The sequence below is a fragment of the Coenobita brevimanus genome, chromosome 105, assembly GCF_032717465.1.
Source record: "Coenobita brevimanus isolate Jiangsu-jjx chromosome 105, ASM3271746v2, whole genome shotgun sequence".
NCBI lineage: Eukaryota > Metazoa > Arthropoda > Malacostraca > Decapoda > Coenobitidae > Coenobita > Coenobita brevimanus.
In genome coordinates, this window is record NC_137058.1 from 11,008,755 (window position 1) to 11,028,754 (window position 20,000).

Here is a 20,000-nt window from a genome sequence, read left to right on the forward strand (position 1 = left end):
GCCTACCTCATTATTTTTTATTCACCGCGCTAACCTACGTAATTAACCGCACACTACTCTATTTCTCATCAATTCCTGTAACTTTTTTGTTTCCCTACAATCGTGAGATTCTTGCCATGCCAGTCTTTTTTCTCACTCATTCAAAACATGATGCATAAGTTCGAAACATTATTGGTTCTGATACTGCTTCAGGAATCAGTGAACAGTATGAGGTGAATGAGAACATCTTCCTAGGGAAGAGAGAGGACGAGAAGTAGGAGGAATGGGCACAAATGTTTTAATTACGCCCACTGAAATAATAGCCACCGACTGCCAGGCTCACTCAAACAAACACCAGTAAGGAATATATCACAAGAACGAGGCCGCCTCAACGCTCCTATATCTTCTGGCTGCTGATAGTGACAAAGGGTGGAGAAAAGAAAGACAACTGGAATAAAAGAAGTGGGAAGGAGACGGAGAGGGTGAACAATGGATTTGTAGTCAAAGGGTATGTGGAAAAACTAATCATCTCCATTGCATTTCATATAACATGGTCATTTGAGAACGGGAGGGTGGGAGAGATGATAAGGTTATAAGAAGACTAAAGAGGAAGACAGAGCTACAATGCTTTTTGCTCACGTCTTTGCTACAGCCAGGTTCGGATGCTTTAAATAAACAAAGATAACATGTAAATATGAACCACTGCTGTACTATAATGTTACTGTAAGTCATACGTTACCGTGAACAACAATTAACCATCATAGCACGCTTAACAGCTTAACACAGACCCTTCTTTACTCCAACCCCATTACTGACAGGACTAAACCTCTGATACCCTACACTACCCCACCACCAACCAGTAATGCAGGTCACAAGACAGTTGTTGATGGATGTAGATGTAATCGCAGATAATTTGTATTTATGAATATCTATATATTGAAAATTTCAGTATAATAACTGTAACCTCATAGGTAAAACATTTATAACTGTTCACATACACTGTATCTTATGTATACTGGCATGGGCGTCCGGAGGGGGAGGGGGCAAGGGGGGGAGCTGCCCCCTCTTGGAATTTGACGGCTTCAGTTCTTGTTCAAGGATGATTGAGTGATTTGAGTCGATTCATGCATTCTGTCACTATGCATTTGATGTAAGTCATGTAACTCATGTAAGCAAATGCCTTTGCCTGTTTGGAGTGTGTGTATTTTGATAAAACTGCACATGTGTTTAATTTCTCTTATTTTGCCCCCCTTTACAAAAAATCCTGTGGACGCCCCTGTGTACTCCTACTATAACAAATCCAAGTATGCACATAGAACTTAAAGACATAACGCAAGTCGCTTATGTTTCCGTTGGTGTTCCACCTCGTAATCCACTTGGCGACGATCCTTGGTGCCGGGCCAAGTCGCTGAGCTACAGCACCTATACAGTAGACAGCCCACTATCGCGCAGAGCGATGATGCTGCCTCCCAACTCCAGGTTTTGCTCCTTCCTGTTCATACTGTATTTTCCCGGGGACTGGTAACCCCCAGACCCGTATGATACAAAGAAATCTCGGATGATTTCCTCCCTCCTTCCCTCTCTATCAGTGTCAGACACGTGAGTCGAAATTCTTGATGTGATGCAAACGTTTCTGGCATCATTAACGCTGAGGCTACAGAAAGTGATTGTGAAAAATGGTGGGTGGACTGGATATTAAGTATGGTTATAGTAAATATCGGAGCAACTGAGTCTTTCATCCCCTTCAGTGTTTATTATTACGATTATATTATTAAGAGAGAAAACAATTTATTGATTTCACTTTACTAATCATAATTTAAAATAAGACGCTTATCCACGTTCTGGTCGCATCCGTCACTTATGTGATTAACCCGTAGCTTAGACAAAATGTAAGGAGACCCGACCACCTTGTGTTTCACAGCTTACTCACGGGACACAGGTGTGCTATACTTTCATCATCTATTTAACTACACAAGTGTAGTTTGAAATTAAAACGTCAATTGCACTGGGCAAGGCATATTATAAAATGTTACCTGTCAGTGTTTCCTAGCTATGACTATACAATCATACGATGTATTCTGGGTTAATATAATACTGTGTTGCCTAACCACATTAATTCAGGTGACATGGGAATAACGTAATAATAAAATCGCTAGACATATATAAAAGTATGTGGATAACATATTTCATAGAAATATTGGTCATGATTGTAATGAGATAGGGAGACGCTCCGTCAATGTCCGTTACCATGCCTTAGGTGTATACTCTCTCTCTCTCTCTCTCTCTCTCTGTCAGTGTGTGTGTGTGTGTGTGTGTGTGTGTGTGTGTGAGACACGCGAGTCGAAATTCTCGAACTCTGAACCCAGACGCTTTGGCGTTGGCAGTGCTGACTGTATCACCAAATTCTGACCGGAGCTGTACTTACTTCCGTAAGCACGTACATACGGGCGCACGTATGTATGTACATAGGTAAGTACATAAATGCGTTAGTACGTACATAGGTGCGCATGTAAATACGTGCATGGGGCGTGTACGTAGGTACGTATACGGGTGTATAGGTAGGCACGTACACTCACACATAAATACATGTGTACGTAATTACGTACGTGGATATGTTCGTAAGTACGTACGTAGATCCAGACGTATGTACACAGGTGCGAATGTAAGTAAGTACGTAGGTTTGTGTACAATCCCTCCATGTCGTACATCTCACAGTTGTTTTGGTCGGGGGTCATGTAATTGATACAATATGCCTCTATTTCCGAATCACGATCCTGTAAGGGTGGTCTGGAGGACGCTTAGCGAAAGGGAGACGCTACGACAAAAAACGGCGGCCCGACACAGTTCGTGCATGCCAGTGTAATGCCGAAAGGGAGCGGCGCGACCGGTAAGGGAGGCGCCAAGAGCGTGCGACCGTTTGTGAATCCGGGCCCAGGGCTGGTGCCAGGACTGAACCTTGTGGCATGCCGGCATTAAGTGGAAATTGGAATATAAATCATCTATCTATGCTCTTATCTTTTGGTTGCTGAAATATGAGGATACTAGTGAGACAAAAATGATAGGCCATAGGATGCGAGTTTGGCCTACAGGAAATGTGCCACATTTTGTCAAAAGCTTTAGAAATATCAAGAGTTACTACATGGGTTTCTTCATGTTTGTCAGTTGACTGATGAATTGTATGACTAGTGAGATTGAGCATAACAGTGGATCTTCTTTGGCAAAAACCATACTGTCTGTAACTAATTAAGTTGTTGACCTCAGGATGTTTAATGATTTGCTTGTTAATGACAGTCTCAAATACTTTACCCAAAGAAAAAGTGATAGCTATTGGCGTGCAATGAGGGGCATCGGGGGAACTTCTTCGGATCTGAGGGAATATTTGCTTCTTTTCAAGAATTAGTGAATGAAAAAGTATATATGAATAGTTTGAATATTTTTGCTACTGTAGAACAGGAGCAACTTCTGAGGAATACTTCTTCAAAACCGCTGGAGGAATTCAATTTGGGCCTGGAGCTTTGTTGGTTGGTAAATTGTCTAGGATAGATTTTATGTATCTAGTTTGTATCCTCAGTGGAACGATTTCGCGCAAGTCAAGTTCTAGTACAAGACGTTCTGACTGACTTTCTTTAAGGTAGAATTTCTGGCAAATGTACAACAAAGAATGTTCAATTTTCGATGAGGATCATTTACAGTGCCTCCATCTAAAGTCTTAGTAGGGGTATGGTTGATGACCTGTTAAAGTTAATAGTGAAATAACTGAGCCTTGACCAGAATATTTTATATTCACTGGAAATTTTTGAGTTTGGATGCTAGATGTGTAATGAATGCAAGAGCATATAGAGGTTGGGGGAGTGGACTTTCTGACCACCACCAAGTGGTGGCCAGAATCAAGGTCCAAGAAAATGGAAGGACGAGAGGAAGGAGTAGATGCAAGGAGAGTGGAAAGGTTACAAGAGGATGAGAAAAAGGCAGAATATAAGAGAGAAGTGGAGGAATGATCGGGTAAATATGAATTGAGCAGATGGGGGACGTGGAAGGTGTGTGCAAGATATTCACAGAAGAAATTTGTCCAGCATATGAAGTGGTCTGTGGGGTGAAGAGAAGACGAAAGGGGGTGCAAGGAACAGCATGGTGGAATGAAGAGGTGAGACAGGTTGTGACACATAAGAAAGAAGCATATAATGAATGAATGAGAAATGGGGGTGTGGAAGAAGTTGAGAGATGGAAAAGAAAGTTATATGTAGAAAGGAAGAGAGAGGTGAAAAGATTAGTAAGAGAAAGAAGAGAGTGGATGAGGAATTTGGAAAGAATTTGAGTGTCAAGTGGAGGGAATGTCAGAAAATGTTCTGGAAAGATGTAATGAGAGTCAGACAGGGTGGCAATGAAGTTAGTAGGGGAGTGAAAGATAAAAATGGTAGATTACCGTACTATTTGAGAAGGGAGAAAAAGTGAGCAAATGGAGAGAACACTTTAATGAATTGTTGAACATAGAGAATGAAAGTAATACGAGTATAAATGGCTGGGGAATGGCTGGGAGGAGGGAGGTGAGAAGACAGGAAGAAATCAGTAGGATGGAAGTTGTGGAAGCAATAAAGAAAGTCAAAATGGAGAAAGCCCCAGGAATTGATGGAGTGTGTGGTGAAATGCTGAAGCATGGGGGAGAGATAGTAGTAGAATGGATGTGGAAGATGTGCAGATTGGCCTGGGAGGAACGTAAAGTCCCAGAGGATTGAAAGTCAGGTATAAGTATTCCCTTGTACAAAGGAAAAGGGGAAAAAGAAGTACGTGGTAATCGTAGGGGCATTTGTCTTCTTAGAGTAGTAGGAAAAGTATACGGTAGGATACTTATTGACAGAGTTAGGGAAATAACAGAGGAATAAGTTGGAGAAGAACAGGGAGGCTTTAGGAAGGGAAGAGGTTGTGTAGATCAGATATTCATTCTTAGATCTTTAGTGGAAAAGTTTCTAGAGAAGGGAAAGAAGTTGTATGCGGCCTTCATGGATTTGGAGAAAGCATATGACAGAGTGGATAGACAAGGATTGTGGAAAGTAAGAATATATGGAGTAGATGGAAAGTTGTTGAATGCTGTGAAGAGTATGTATGAGGGTGCTAAGGCTGCAGTGCATGTGGACAGTGAATTGAGTTTTTCTGTTTGAAGGTTGAGCTGAAACAGGGATGTGTCATGTCTCCATGGTTGTTCAATCTGTATATGGACGGGGTTATAAAAGAGATACAAGGCAGGGCAGTGGATGTTGGAGTGGCACTAATGAGAGAGGGCAGTGTTTGGAAACTCCCTGTACTGTTGTTTGCAGATGATACTGTGTTGTTAAGTGAAGACAAAGGGGAGCTGCAAGGCTTGGTGGATGAGTTTCAGAGAGTGTGTAAGAAACGGAATCTAAAGGTGAATGTAGGGAAGAGTAAAGTTATGGTCTTCGAGAGAGTTGAAATCAGTGAATGTATAGTGAGGGTGGATGAGGAGGAAATAGAAAATGTGAGTACGTTTAAGTACTTGGGTAGTGTGATGAGTAGGGATGAAAGTTTGGAGGATATGTGATGAGTAGGGATGGAAGTTTGGAGGGTAGTGCTTGAAAGGGTACAACAAGGAAGAAAGGTTGTTGGTTCCTTGAAGGCAGTGATAAGAAACAGGGAAGTGAGCATGAAGTGAAAAAGTTATTACATGACAGTATTGTGATACCAACTCTAACGTATGGAAGTGAAGCTTGGACGTTGTTGGAGAGACACACATCAAGAGTGAGAGCAGTGGAAATGAGTTATTTGAGAGGAACCTGTGGAGTCACTTGGAGAGACAGACTGACAAACGAGGATGTGATGGAGCGTTGTGGTGTGGATGTGGATACGATAGGAAGAGTTAGGAGAAACACATGTGGTTTGGCCATGTGGAAAGGATGGAGAGTGAGAGACTGACGAGGAGAGTGTATGTGAGTGATATGGTGGGGAAGAGAGGGAGAGGAAGGCCAAGGATGAGATGGAGGGATGGTGTGGAGAGGTATATGAAAGAGGGTGTGTGTGAATTGGGAGTAGGGCAGTAAAATGGCGGGGGACAGGGTGACGTGGAGGCGATTTGTTTGTGGCCACCCCATATAAGGGATTAAGGCATCTGGCAATATAGATAGATAGGATGCTAGACTGTTAAGAAAATTTGATTTGGCGAGATTTATTACTTCTTTTACGTGGTTTCCAGTATTTTTAAATTGATTGATAGCTATGGTATTTATTTTTTATTTTGAGAGTTATATGTTAAAGTCTTTTGGGTCATTGGTCTGATACAGTTGCACTTGAACCATTTTGGGGAGTCTGATTTTTTAGTAAACTGCTGACTGAGTATTAAGAACTCCATACCAGCTTGTATTAAGTCGTTAATATAGGAGTGGGTAGAAATGATTTCAGTGGAGAAGAGAGAGTGCCACGGAATATTAGCTAGGGAGGTTTTAAATCCATCCCAGTTTGCCGTGTCAGAGAGCCATTTGGCCACCCTGACTGGTTCAGAATAGGGAGGTTTGGGACAAGAGATAAGTGAGGATTTGGTGAGACTGTGGTCTGAGGATCCATGTGGTGACAGTACCTCCATCTTGTACTGAGCTGGGAGTCAGGAATAGGTCCAAGAGACAGGCACTGTGGTCAGGATTATCTGGTATAGGTTGGTTGTTTTACCAGTTTCGTGAGGTTAAACGATCCTACAAACAACTCGCATTCATAACCAGCATTATCAGCCCTGGCAGAATACGATAACCATTCTACATTATGGACGTTAAAATTACCCAACACGTACATGAAGTCAAAATTCCATAAGTGACTGGAGACTCTACGATCATGTAATGCTGAAAAAAGACATAGGTCAGTCTTCTACCTTAAAAAAGAATAAAGACAGTTCTCTCCCGGCTATATATTAACTCTTTGATTGTTAGGTTACTCCAGTGCAGAACAAAATCATCTGGTGCTAGCCTGAAGAAACTCTTGCAATTTATTGTCTTTAAATAGGTGGAGGTTATCTTCCATAAGGAGCCTATTTTCCATAAATTAATGACAGAGTAAGGGAATTCTGTCACCCAGCTTCCTATTCACGGAGCGTCTCTGCAACTACCACCATACCCCAGTCATAACCTTTAAGGTCTGGACATGTTTACGCAGTCCATCCCTCCGCCCTACAAACATTTTTCCCAAAATAGCTAATTTTTACGCACTCATACCTGAGTAGGCGTAACCACACAAGACAGTCAGACAAAGCTGATCACCTCCACCAACGAAATTGGAGGAGGTTATGTAGTCACCAGTGTTTGTCTGTATGTTTGTTTGTTTGTCCACACGATATTTCCAAAAGTTTTCCATGAATTTCAATGATATTTTTTGGAAGGGTGGTCATAGGCCAAGAAAGAATTGATTAAATCTTGGGGCTGAATCGGACTGGATCCGGATCCGGAGTATCCCGCAAAATATCTCCAAAAGTTCCCAATGAATTTCAGTGAAATTTTGTGGAAGGATGGGCCATGGGCCAAGAAAGACTTACATAAATTTTGTGGAGGATCTGGATCCTGTATATCCCACACGATAATCCAAAAGTTCTCCGTGAATTTCAATAAAATTTTGTGGACGAATGAGCCATGGGTGAAGGAATAATTGATAAAATTTTGGGGTGGATCCGGATCCTATGTATTCCATACAATATCTCAACGGATCCAGATCTGGATCCTTTTTAATGGCAGTGGCATTGGCGGAGGTATGCACTGTCTGAGTGCTCATAGTATGCCTCAGCAGTCATTCCTCTTTCCAGTGCAAGTGCCCCTAGGTCGCTAAGATGTTTAGAGGTATGACGTTGTGAAAAGAGGTAACTTTTGGGGGTCAGCAACGCTGCTTTCAAATGTGTCAAAGTGGCCATGTCCTCAATGGCTGTGTGCGCTGGCTCGGCCAGGCCAGTCCCATAACCTTACCTTCTCGCTGTGCCTCCTTTCTTTCCTTGCCTCCCCTTCCCACTGTCCTCGGGCATGTTTCATCAAACCTGTGCCTTTGTCTCACCTATGTGCCTGATTTGCAGACTCTCCAGAGTGGCACTTTGTTCAAGGATGTGTGTGTGGTTGCACAAAAAGTGCACACTTATTTATGAATATATTCCAGGAAATGTCCAAATACTCATGTTTTTTGTTATCACCAGAGTTTTCTATCTTAACAAATTACGATTCGAGGGCACACCAAAAAAGAATTCTTACTTTACAAACACTTATTTTACCACGTTTCAATCAGGCTATTTCACATTTTTCTCTTACCCTACAGGTAAGAAGGAATGTTGCCTCCCTTGCATTATTAGGATACTTCTATGGCAAATGCTCAGACGAAGTTGCATTCATTGTGCCGCCTCTCCATGCGTTTCTCTGTGCTACACTGGCATCTAGTAGCGCTCGTGACTGGAATGTCACACTGCCATATTGCAGAACTTTGGCCTCTCAGAAATTCTTTATTCCTCAAATTGCATCTCTTTGGAACTCTCTTCGCCAGAGTTTTCCCCCCCAAACTTCAACCTACGGCTGTTCAAGTTCAACTGTTACAGATTTAATATGAATGGAGGACACCAGTAATCTGGTGTATGGATTATTTTTTTATTAATTTTGTTTTTCCTTCCTCTGTTCTGTTATTTAAAAAAAATATATATACAAAGGCACTTACACGTACTATTTACAGTACAACATCTATGCACAAACGCCACTCATAAGATTTCTGAAGGCGTTAATGTCGCTGTATCACGTCAAAATCGCGTCATATACCGGTTTCGGAATAGTATGAAGACTTTTATGTCGCATATTTTTACACTATTTGTACTTATTCTGTGTAGGAACTCGCATGCACCATTTACAGCAGCTTTGAACAAACGTCACTGTCGTATAATATCTCGAGGCGTCACTGATGCACGTGTTCCCACTGTCAGAATTGGAATATTTAGGGATAGCACATTATATCTACTTACTGAAGTAGTAGCCAGCGGATTATTTTCCAGTATTTACGTATTATTTCACATCTCACATTTTTCCTTGTGTGAAAACACGTCACTCGTCACTAGCGAAAATAATTTGTCACTTTCGTTTACAACCACCACACACAAGTTGCTACAACTTTTCCAGTACTTTTCCCGTACATGGAATTCAAAGCAGCACTTAGGGTGCAGTGGCACCTGGCAGTCCACACACATGTACACTCATGATTACAGTACTAATCTCTGACCAGAGGGTTAGCCAGAGTCGTGGCCTGGCGTAAGCTACATAATCTGACACGCCCAACCATCGTTCCAGAAAGGTTCTGTGCTTCAGTGAACAATTTTCTAAGCATCATTGAAACGTTTTCGCTTCACATGTTACATTATTTTTTCATAATATATATGGATTTTAAGGAATAGACAAAAGTTGGTCATAGCTGTTATTTTTAGTGTGTAATAAATGCGTGATGCTATTTGACATTCATAGTTTTTTTTTATTAATCTGTTTATTTTTTCAATGACCTATTTCGTGAGGCGAGCCTTAAACCGGGCTGTTGGTATGTGAGAGCGGAGAAATATCCATGACTACCGCAGCAACCGGCATCCGCATGACCTATTCTAAGTATGCTTAATAATACTTATATCACTGACAACAATTTATGATTACTTGCTACTGTACTTTGAACTAAATGCTTTTTTCTAGTGATAACAGGCCCCGTTACCATTCAGTGGGAATGGTTGCGCTATTCCTACGTGACGTCTTAGCTGCATGCCCTCTCTGATCAAAATGTGTGCCAGTTAATGCCGTTATATATCAATTGACAGATGCCTTAATCCCGTAAAGGGTGACCACAAATAAATCGCCTCCATGTCGCCCTGTCCCCAGCCATTTCATTGCTCTGCTCCCACTTACACGCCCCTCTCTCATATACATCTCCAATCCATAACTCCATCTCATCCTCGGCCTCTCCCTTCCTCTCCCCCCTTCCACCTCATTCACAAACATTCTTCTCGTCAGTCTCTCACTCTCCATCTTCTCCACATGGCCAAACCACCTTAATGTGTTTCTCCTAACGCTTTCCATCACATCCTCATCCACACAACAATGCTCATAAATGATTATTAGTCACAATTCATAAATGGTTATTATATCTGATGCCAATACTCACATATAGTGGCACATGCCTATTTACTTGATGGAAATTGCCCAACTGCAGAGTAACTGAAGAAATGTTGGTCTCTATCAATAAACACAGATTACTATAGTTGGAAGAGAGACCATAAAATATGGTAATATAAGTGATATGAGGAGTAAAACGCTTGAAATCACATGGTTACAGTTCTTTGCCCCGCTGAATAGTGTAGGTGTGTTCAAATGTGTGGCTTGTGTGGGGTCATAACACTGCCCATCACGCGTCTCTGGTCAAAGATTAGTAATCATGAGTGTACATTGCCCCTCTCTAAAATTTCGCTCAAGGAGGTGGCCTGGCCTGGGTGCGCAGGCAAGGAATCAGACACAGCAGATTACAACAAATCACTGTGGTGGTGCAACAATGACTGAATGGTTCAAGTCACTGCTCAGCTGAGTCGGCTGACAAGTGTATGAGAAAGGGTGCAGAGAAATCCTGGAGGGCCATTGAAGCAATGGTAAGGGAGCAGTCTCGTGTCTGCACAGCATCTGGGGGCTCGTGTATGCACGGGGTCCGGATGTTAAGGGTTAATCACTGGATACGGTATAGCTAAGTATTCAGGATTCCAAGATGGCAAAATTACAGTTGATTAAAATTAACAGAATGTAGGTGTACCAAAATGAAAGAAAATCCAACTGTAAAAAAGTGAAGCCTTTGACAGGTAGGATTTCTCTGTGCAAAAAAATCATTTGGTAATGGCATGAATATAATAACTGAGTTTAACCAACCACAGAGAAAATGGTAAGTTGTAGTGACTCCAAAATATATCTTCACTTCATTTTCTTTCATCTTTTCTTCTTGCTATATTGGGTCGATGTATGTTTCTTCATATGGCTCAGTCCTGTGATTCTGGTCAGCTTTTATGCTCACATGCCCTTCCTGACACCAACCCTTCCTATTTATCCAGGCTTGAACCAGCACCGAGCCAGGGTGTCTTGCCTTGTCACTGGCTGGGGGGAGTGCTTTAAGCCTGACTCTTGCTAATAGGCCCCTCTAGTTTACCCCCACATAATTAAGGTAGCGACCCAAGCCTGCTCACCACTGTTAGGTAGCACTCCACGAGCATGCTGTCTACCTCTGAAGAGCCACCACCATCCATTCTGACTGCGGCCGTGACTTAACAGGGTCTTTGGTGAGATGGAGGATAAGGTGGCTGGCCGACTTCCTCCACACCCTCCTTGTCCCCACTCCTGAAAGGCTGCCACAACCTCCTTAACCCCTTAACCGCAGGGCGTCACTTTTGTGACGCTCGGCCACAGTGGATCATACCGCGGGACGTCACTTTTGTGATTCTGTGTTATTTTGAATTATCCCGGGCTCTCAAGTGGTGGCTTGTATCATCTATCAGTACTGCCAATGTCCAGCACTAGTCAGCACTCCAAATCTCATCTGTACTCCCTTCCATTGTTGACATTTTAGCGATTTTACCCCCTTCGTGACTCCCCTCCCTACCTGCCCTCCATTACCCTGTCCTCTCACCTCCCACGCCGCGCTGCGCTACGCAAATTTCCCCCGGATTTTTCCACAGATTTCATCCATTGAAATAAGCCCTATGCCCTATACTTATACAAAATAATATATACCAAAAAAAAATCAGGTAAGTGATAGTGTTATACACCAGGAATTGGCTAATTATCACCTGACAACACCTCACGTGCATTCATTCGCTACATTACCACGGTAATTTCCCCTTTGAATTATGCCTTGTAATCGATGTCTGTAATAAAAATATATATCAGAAAGGAAGGGAGAAGCCTAAGTGACATTTACATTCACCTGGAACTACCTATTTCTTTATGTATTGCCGAGATTTTCTACCTATAAAAAATTAGCATGTAAGTTAGCAGCAGTCAGCCTAAGTGTCATTGTCAACCCTTCCCTTCTCAGATAAGCCGCGGCATTTAGTTCCTTGTCCTCCGCTGTAGTGAAACAATGTCACACTCGCGCCTCGCCATTCCTGCCGCTTCTGCACCCATTGCAAAGGGTCTCGTGACCTCTACCCCTAAGAAAAGTAGTGAGGGAAGCAGGAAAGGCCTTAGTGACTCTGCAGTGGCACGTGAACTGGCAGAATTGTCCATGGTGATGATGGACAGTGATTTTGACGATTCGGGTGAATCATGTGATGAGCCGGGTGAGGTTATCGTGCTAGAAACTGCTACAACGAGTGCTTCAGTGTCGGAATTAGTCTCTAGCTCCAAGGGAAAGGAGCCTTTAGTGCAGCAAGGCAAGGAATTTGGGAAGGGAGTGAAAATTCGGCGTGTTAGCCCCAGAACAATGCCCCCACGTGACCCAGCCCGCCATGAGTCACGAGTGCATTCACCTCCCCATTCCCCAAGCCCCACTTCACTCATTTCTTCATCATCGTCGGGTGAGTTATCTCCGGAGTCTTCGTCGTCGGAGTCACCACCAGCATCAACAGTGAAGGCAGGCCGTAGAGGAAGAGGTAAATCAAGGAGAGTGAAAAGTAGTGTAGCTAGTAGGGTAAGGGCTGCTAGTGCTGTACGGCAACCCAGGGTCAGTGCGAGTGACCTTGACCGAGACAAATCTGCCTCACAGCCAACTTCCACCACCACCACCACCACCACCCACCCTACACCGCCACGACAGGGAGTCCTGAACGCCTTTGCGTGGACGGAAGGGTCAGATTTTGTGCCTGAAAATTTATTATTTGATGAGAGCTCCTCAGGAGTTCAGCCTGCCTTCACTATTGACGAAAATGCTGAGTGTGTGGACTTCCTTTTGGCCTTCCTAGATGACGAAGTCATGCAGCACATATGTGACGAGACCAACAGGTATGAATCACAATGTGCTGCAAGTGGTACAGGTGCAGCCAAGATGCAACAGTGGTCCATGCTGGGAGTGCAGGAGCTGTATGTGTTCTTTGCCCTCACTTCTCATGCCACACTCCAAGAAGCATGAATTGGAAGAATACTGGTCCATGGACCCCTTACTACCCTCACCCAACTTCAATAAGTACATGGCCAGAGATCGCTTCTGGAACATCATGGGAAACCTGCACTTTGCCGACAATGATGTACCTTCCCAAACTGACCCACTCTGGAAGATCCGGGAGATTCTGAGCAGAATGAAGGATAAGTTTATGTCATTCTTCCACCCCTTTCAGAAGGTTGTCATTGACGAATCCTTGGTTTTGTTCAGAGGACGTCTTCGGTTTGTTCAGTACATTCCAAGCAAACGCCATCATTTTGGAATTAAGTTCTTTGTACTGTGCGACTGTAAGACGGCGTACATCCTTGACTTCGTCATATATTCAGCCAGCACTGTCGATCTGGATAAAAGACACCCCCTTGGCTTCTCAGGCTGTGTAGTGAAAGTGCTCCTAGAAAAGTATTTTGGTGGGAATCATGTGCTGTATACAGACAACTACTATACAGCACCGAAACTTGCCAAATACCTTTCTGAGCATGGCATTGGCTCCTGCGGCACTGTGAAAAGTAATCATGCCCACTTCCCCAAATTCCCAGAGGCAGGAACCTCGCAGCGAGGAGACGTGCACCTACGCAAGTCTGAGAAGATGCTGGCAATACGGTGGCATGACAAGAGGGTCGTGCACATGCTCACCACCGTACATAAGGGGGAGATGACAGACAGTGGGAAGGTCGACCGTAGGACAGGCGAACCTGTGATGAAACCTGATGCTGTGTTGGACTATAATATCAACATGCGGCTGGTGGACAAGTCCGACATGATTGGTGAGATCGACTGCCTCAGGAAGAATACTAGGTGGTACAGGAAAGTTTTTCTGCATCTCATAGATATGACGATGCTGAACGCCTTCATCCTGTACAAGATGAAGGTCAAGCCACCCAAGTCCTTCTCCCTGAGGTTGTTCGCCAGGACTTGTGTCCAGCAGCTGCTGGAAAGATATGGTAGGGTGACAGCAGCAACTCCAAGGCGCCATCCAGTAACACTTCCCGACTGACTTGAGCAGAGGGCGTATATGGATCGGCACAGACTTGAGCTTATGCCTGCCACAGGGAAAAGGAAGGCTGCGATTCGCAGGTGTCAGGTATGTGCACATACCACCCGCCGCACACTTGGCAGTGCGCTGAGTGCCAGGTTCCCCTCTGTTTTACCTGCTTCTTCGATTACCACAGCCAGCAGTTCTAACAGTGCAAGTGTGAAAGCAGAATAATTTGGAAATAATGTGTAAATAATGTGTAAATAGCAGGTGAAAGCAATGGATGTCCAGTACATATGATTGAACAGTGTATAATAGTTTTATCTTACTGGAAGTGACAGTGAATAACATAGTGTAAGTAAAATAGAAGGGTAAATATTGAAAACAGAATAGAAAATGTAAATAGTAATGTAAGTAATTATTAATATAAGAATATGAGTACAAATAATTTATGTTATAACAGTGAAAGTGAATCCGTGGCTCTCTACGTATTTTACTGAATGAAAAATTGAATGACTTCAGTGACAATAAACTAATACGACTGAAAGAAACTTATGGAGAAAGACTCCAGATATATATAAGTGTGATATAGTAATAGAAATATAAAGTGTGAGGGGTTTTATGAATAATGAATGACAGAGTACCAAGAGCGAACTAGCACCAGTGCGACGATCAGACGTGCTCGTAATTTCCATTGCTTTCACAGTGGGTTTTTTTTGGAGTATGGATCCCAAACTACTTGAAAATCATAGAGTAGTGTTTATAGTGTTTATATCTGGCTGTGGTAATCATATTATGGGTTGTCGGGAAGTGTAAAGTGGAGACTTCGTTACCCAACTTCAGAGGTCTCCACAAGTCCTACGGTAACCGACAAAGGCTCAACAAACATTCCAGGAGAAAGCTGAAGGTATGTGCCATAAGCATATGTAATTTTAATATTCTAGGACTAATAACTAATTTTTGGCAAATATTTTTTGAGAGTCTGTCGGAGCCCGAATAACCCCGCGGGACACGCAAAACATTGGTAAACATGCCCGCGGTGTAGAGGTTAAGGTGGGGGATGAGGTGGTCCAGCTGACTTACTCTGCACCCTCCTCATCTCCACCCCCAAAAGTCCTCCACCACCTTTTCTAGGTTGGGCTCCTGCTCAAGAGGGTCTAAGGAGAGGTGGGGGATGATATAGCATTGCCATCCTTCTCCGCGCCCTCCTGGTTATGGATGCCAGCTCTTCCCAGTTATCCAGGCTTGAGGCCAGCACTGAATTGGGCTAGCTTGACCCCCAGTGAACTTTTAGCTTACCCTTCCCCCTCCCAGTGGCCTTTCTTTTGAAGTAATATTAAAGTAAAGAAATCCATTTAGTTAGTTTTAAGTCTTATGGTGAATTATGAGAACAAATGTAACTGATCATTCATGAGTGAGTTGAAAAAAAAAAAAAAAAGGAGGGTTAGAGTGAATAAAAAAAAAAAAACAGACAAGTAGTTACAAAAAATAGTCCATGTGAGTTTTTAAAGAAAGCGATATCAAAGCACAACAGTACTCTTTCCTCATGAGCCATTTGTGATGACTCTGCTTACGTAGGAGCTCGGCCAGCATTCTTCTATCATCTTCTGTCTCAAGCTTCACGTAATACCATTCAAATTCGATGTGCTGCGCCAGCAGGTTCGCCTTCCTGTTCACGGTATGGGCATAAGCAGAACTTTGCACTTACTTGTGCTTAAATCCAGCCAAACGCTCATCAAGTGTAGCCAGCTGAGGGTCCATGTGTCATAAAGACTTTGTATCATAAAGCAGCGACTTTGTATTTGCTTGTAGAGGCGTATATTTTAGACTTGTGGTCGAGCGGCTTTTATATCTTGTAGTAGTTTCCCCACCAGATGTCATGTAGTGACGGGAGAGGTAAAGAATAGTATGGGACTATTTTTATTTGTCTTGGAAATATTAAACAGGTATAAGAGTATAAGTCCCGGGTAGCTACCTCCCTGTCTCGCTATCTCTCTCTCTTCCTGTTCTAAGGCTAATCTCCGTCTCGACCTCTCTCTAGGGTCGCTTGTCTCCTTCTGTCTAGCCTGTTCGGTGGCTAATCTCCGTCTCTCTATCTATCTATTTATCTATCTATCTATATAATATGTAGTCTTTACCACACTGCTCGGTCGCGCGAAAATGGCGTACCATCGACATTTAATAGTCATAACATATTAATACATACTACATACACATTATAATGAACTTATAAGCTAATTAAGTGAAATATATAATATTGTAAAGTAACATAATTGTATGAATATTGTATACATATATTATTCATAGTAAATAGTGATTATTCAGTAATATTACGCATATAATTGTGCAATGGTAATACTGCTAGGTTATTACATTACATAGAGTTATCACTTTAGTAATGTCTAATATTTCACCTAACTTGTATGATGATACTGGTAATACAGAATTGTGCTATAATTGTATGACTTATAATATTGTACTAACATTGTGGTACTACATAATTGTGTTGGCCTTATAATTGTAGTTACATTTTGTTAATGCAACTATTACATATGTGTCTTGGCCTTATAATTGTAGTTAAAGTTACATAAAAGTTACATCTTGTTAATGCAACTGTTACATAATTGGCAAAGTGTAACATAATGCAATCGTTTGTCGTTACATAATTGTTACATATCGTTTGTAGTTACATAATTGTAGTTAGTGTAACATAATGCAATCGTTTGTCGTTACATAATTGTTACATATCGTTTGTAGGTACATAATTGTAGTTAGTGTAACATAATGCAATCGATTGTCGTTACATAATTGTTACATATCGTTTGTAGTTACATAATTGTAGTTAAAGTTACATAAAAGTTACATCTTGTTAATGCAACTGTCACATAAATTGGTACATATTGTTTGTAGTTACATAATTATAATATGGAGTAACATAATTGTAATAACTGCAGTCCTAACATATGCTGCGGTCGATGATAGTGATGATGTGTCATGCCACTTGTTTGTGGAGACACAATTTGCTTTTTGTTTGTAGTTTATGTGGTATTTTGGCATATATAGTAACATTTACACTTATTTTCATTTGTTTGTTATGTGATCTTACTTTATTTCTCTTTTTTCCTTCTTACTTTTCTTTCTTTCTTTCCTTTCCTTTTCTTTTTTTGTTGTTGTATGTATTGATTTTCCATAGTTTGTTTGTCTTTGCTTGTGTACGCTTTTTTCCATGTTGTTCATGGTTGCATAATTGCTGACTAATTTCCTTGAGATACTTTTTTAAAGTTTAGTTTATATTGCACAGATATTACTGAAAATGATATTATATAGTCCCATATTTTGTTATTTTATATAAAAAATATATACACTATATACAGTATTAACTATACACACTGACTTGTTGTTCACCTGTACCTATCGTGAGTAATATGTGTGTCTTTACCACACATGGATGGCTACTGATTATGCAACAGTTCGATTTTTTTCCATGTCTCCTCCTATCTAAGTTACATCCCACAGCCATTTCTCTCCTGGGCTCAAAGGGGAGGATCCTGAAGGGGCAGTGTGTCCCCCCCCCTCCCCCTTTGCACTGAGAGTATGTAGCGTTTTGGTGGATTTGGGTTGGTCTTGGACCAATCTACTGTGTTAACCCAGGCTGCACTGGAAAGAAAAAATATATATATACCTCATGAGTCACGCTGATTTTGGATTTTTTTTAAAATGACAGTCAAGCATCTGACATACATAAATATAACCCTTCCTCTTCTTGTGCACTTTCAGTTGTGCCGGAGTGCAGCCAGCCTCATAACTCTACAGTGTCGGTCACAGCCACTGAGGAAGTAACTCTGCATTGTGTGGTGGAGTCCAACCCGGAGGAGGTGTGTCTTGCAACCAAGTGTCATGTATTGCCTCTAGGAAAATAGGACACTATTACTATTTATACCCGTATTCTTCTGCGTTCAAGTGTGTGTGTGTGTGTGTGTGTGTGTGTGTGTGTGTGTGTGAGAGAGAGAGAGAGAGAGAGAGAGAGAGAGAGAGAGAGACTGCCATAATTACTATACAAGTACATGAGTCCATAGATCCACAGTCAGACATGTCAAAAGCAAGAGATCTTCCATTTCCATACGATGAAACTTGGTCGCATTGCCAGCACTAGGTGCAACAGGTTCATTAATTCGAGATACATTTGTGCATGCGTTGAGCTGCATACAGAAGCACGAAAAAGTAGCCAAAGATCAACTTGACCGACTGATGTACTGTACACAGTTCATTTTTTGCAATTTGGAGACTGATCTGCGAGTAGATGTGCATGTCTTAGTACCAGATACAAGAATACGGAACCCGTTTAGTGTGCTGTTTATTTAACATTTCAGTCCTGTAATGGTTTGTAAATATTTATACAGTTACAATTGTCGGTCCGGTTGAGTGGACTTGCTTTCGTTTCCCTAGTTCGTCAGAATAAATAGTGAGATGACGTCTCTGATCGCTGATGATAAATTCAGCTTTTGTGTGCTATGTGTTCTGACTTTCACACAACAAAGGTAAATGATTACAAATGCAGGAGTGAGGCAGATCCTTACACTATGCTGTTCATATAATCTTGTCAGTTCATGTAAACATCTCCCTCCAACCGTACACGCCTTGACACTAAGATTCTGTTCGCTCCAACCAGTGTATTCAGTTCAGTTTGGACAGATGATTTCATGGTTTATTTTTAAACTTGTTTGGACTTGACAGTTAAACTGCACTTGTATGTGAGCCCAGACGTCTGTTCCTCACTCCTCTCCTCAACCTTCGCCCTCCTCAGGTGATCTTCATCTGGCGTGTTAACAGCAGCAGAGGTGTCAAGGAGATGCCGTCAAGCTCATTCCGTACCCAAGGCCGTACTAGCACCCTCATGTACCGCCCGCACGACCACGCACACGGACACGACCAGTATGGGGTTGTGTTCTGCATGGGATCAAACAGGATAGGAAGCCAGAAGAGACCTTGTATGTTTATCATTACGCCTGCAGGTGAGTTATTTATATGTATATGTATCTGTCTTTATCTCAGCCTATATCTTTATCTACGAATATCTGTTTATGTTCCTGTTTATATTTGAATACCTATATCTACCCATCCATCTATCTACCTATCTATATCTGTTTAGTTGCCTGTCTATTTGATCATTACGCTTCAGGTGAGATTGGGAGTTATTGAGATATTGATCAATTAACCGTTCTAATTGTCTGCCTGTGTTTGCACCTTTGGTTTTGTCTGACTGTTTTTCTTTTCTGTTTCTGTATATCCGTATCAGTCCGTCTATCTACCGGTCACTCTGTCTATATATTTGTATTGTTATTATTACCCTTTCAGTTAACCCTTCCTGGGCCAGGGGTTACCAAGTTACACGGAAGGCCGATGGGGTCCCGGCAGACCCCAAACCTTAATGGTGTATTTCTGCCATATTCATAAGGTTATATCTACTAAACTTTGTACATATGTTGCCCAGGACACGGCACGGGGAACCAACCCACCAAGTGTCCCTTTTTTTATTATTATTATTAATATTATTATTTTAACAAAAATTTTTCATTTTGTCACAATTTTATTAAAGCTTGAGTGTGGAAGTACTGATTCAACACTTGTTTGAATGTCTGATTGTCAGTATTCTTGGAACAGGTTCTCAAAATAATAACAAGTTAATGTGTAAAGTAAATTAGCATGACCATAAAATAAAACTATCCCTATAATGGTCAAATTTGGTACAGCAATTTCTTGTTTTATCCTCTTGATGAGCATCTTCTGTACTACTACCACCACTTGCATTTTCAGAATTATCATCAGCACTAACAGGAGACTCAATACTATCTATCTATCTATCTATAGCCCGACGCCCTAATCCCGCAAAGGGTGGCCACAGACAAAACGCCTCCAAGTCACTCTGTCA

At 41.9% G+C, this 20,000-nt stretch overlaps 1 protein-coding gene across 1 annotated transcript in view; it reads left to right on the forward strand.

Moving 5' to 3' along the window:
- Positions 1-20,000, forward strand: part of LOC145416298 (nephrin-like) — a 555,234-nt gene that overhangs the window by 297,315 nt on the left and 237,919 nt on the right. Inside the window, exons 12-13 of the mRNA XM_080285300.1 lie at positions 17,849-17,946; positions 18,876-19,083. Coding sequence (XP_080141426.1) covers positions 17,849-17,946; positions 18,876-19,083 — 306 coding nt within the window. The remainder of the gene's footprint in view (positions 1-17,848; positions 17,947-18,875; positions 19,084-20,000) is intronic.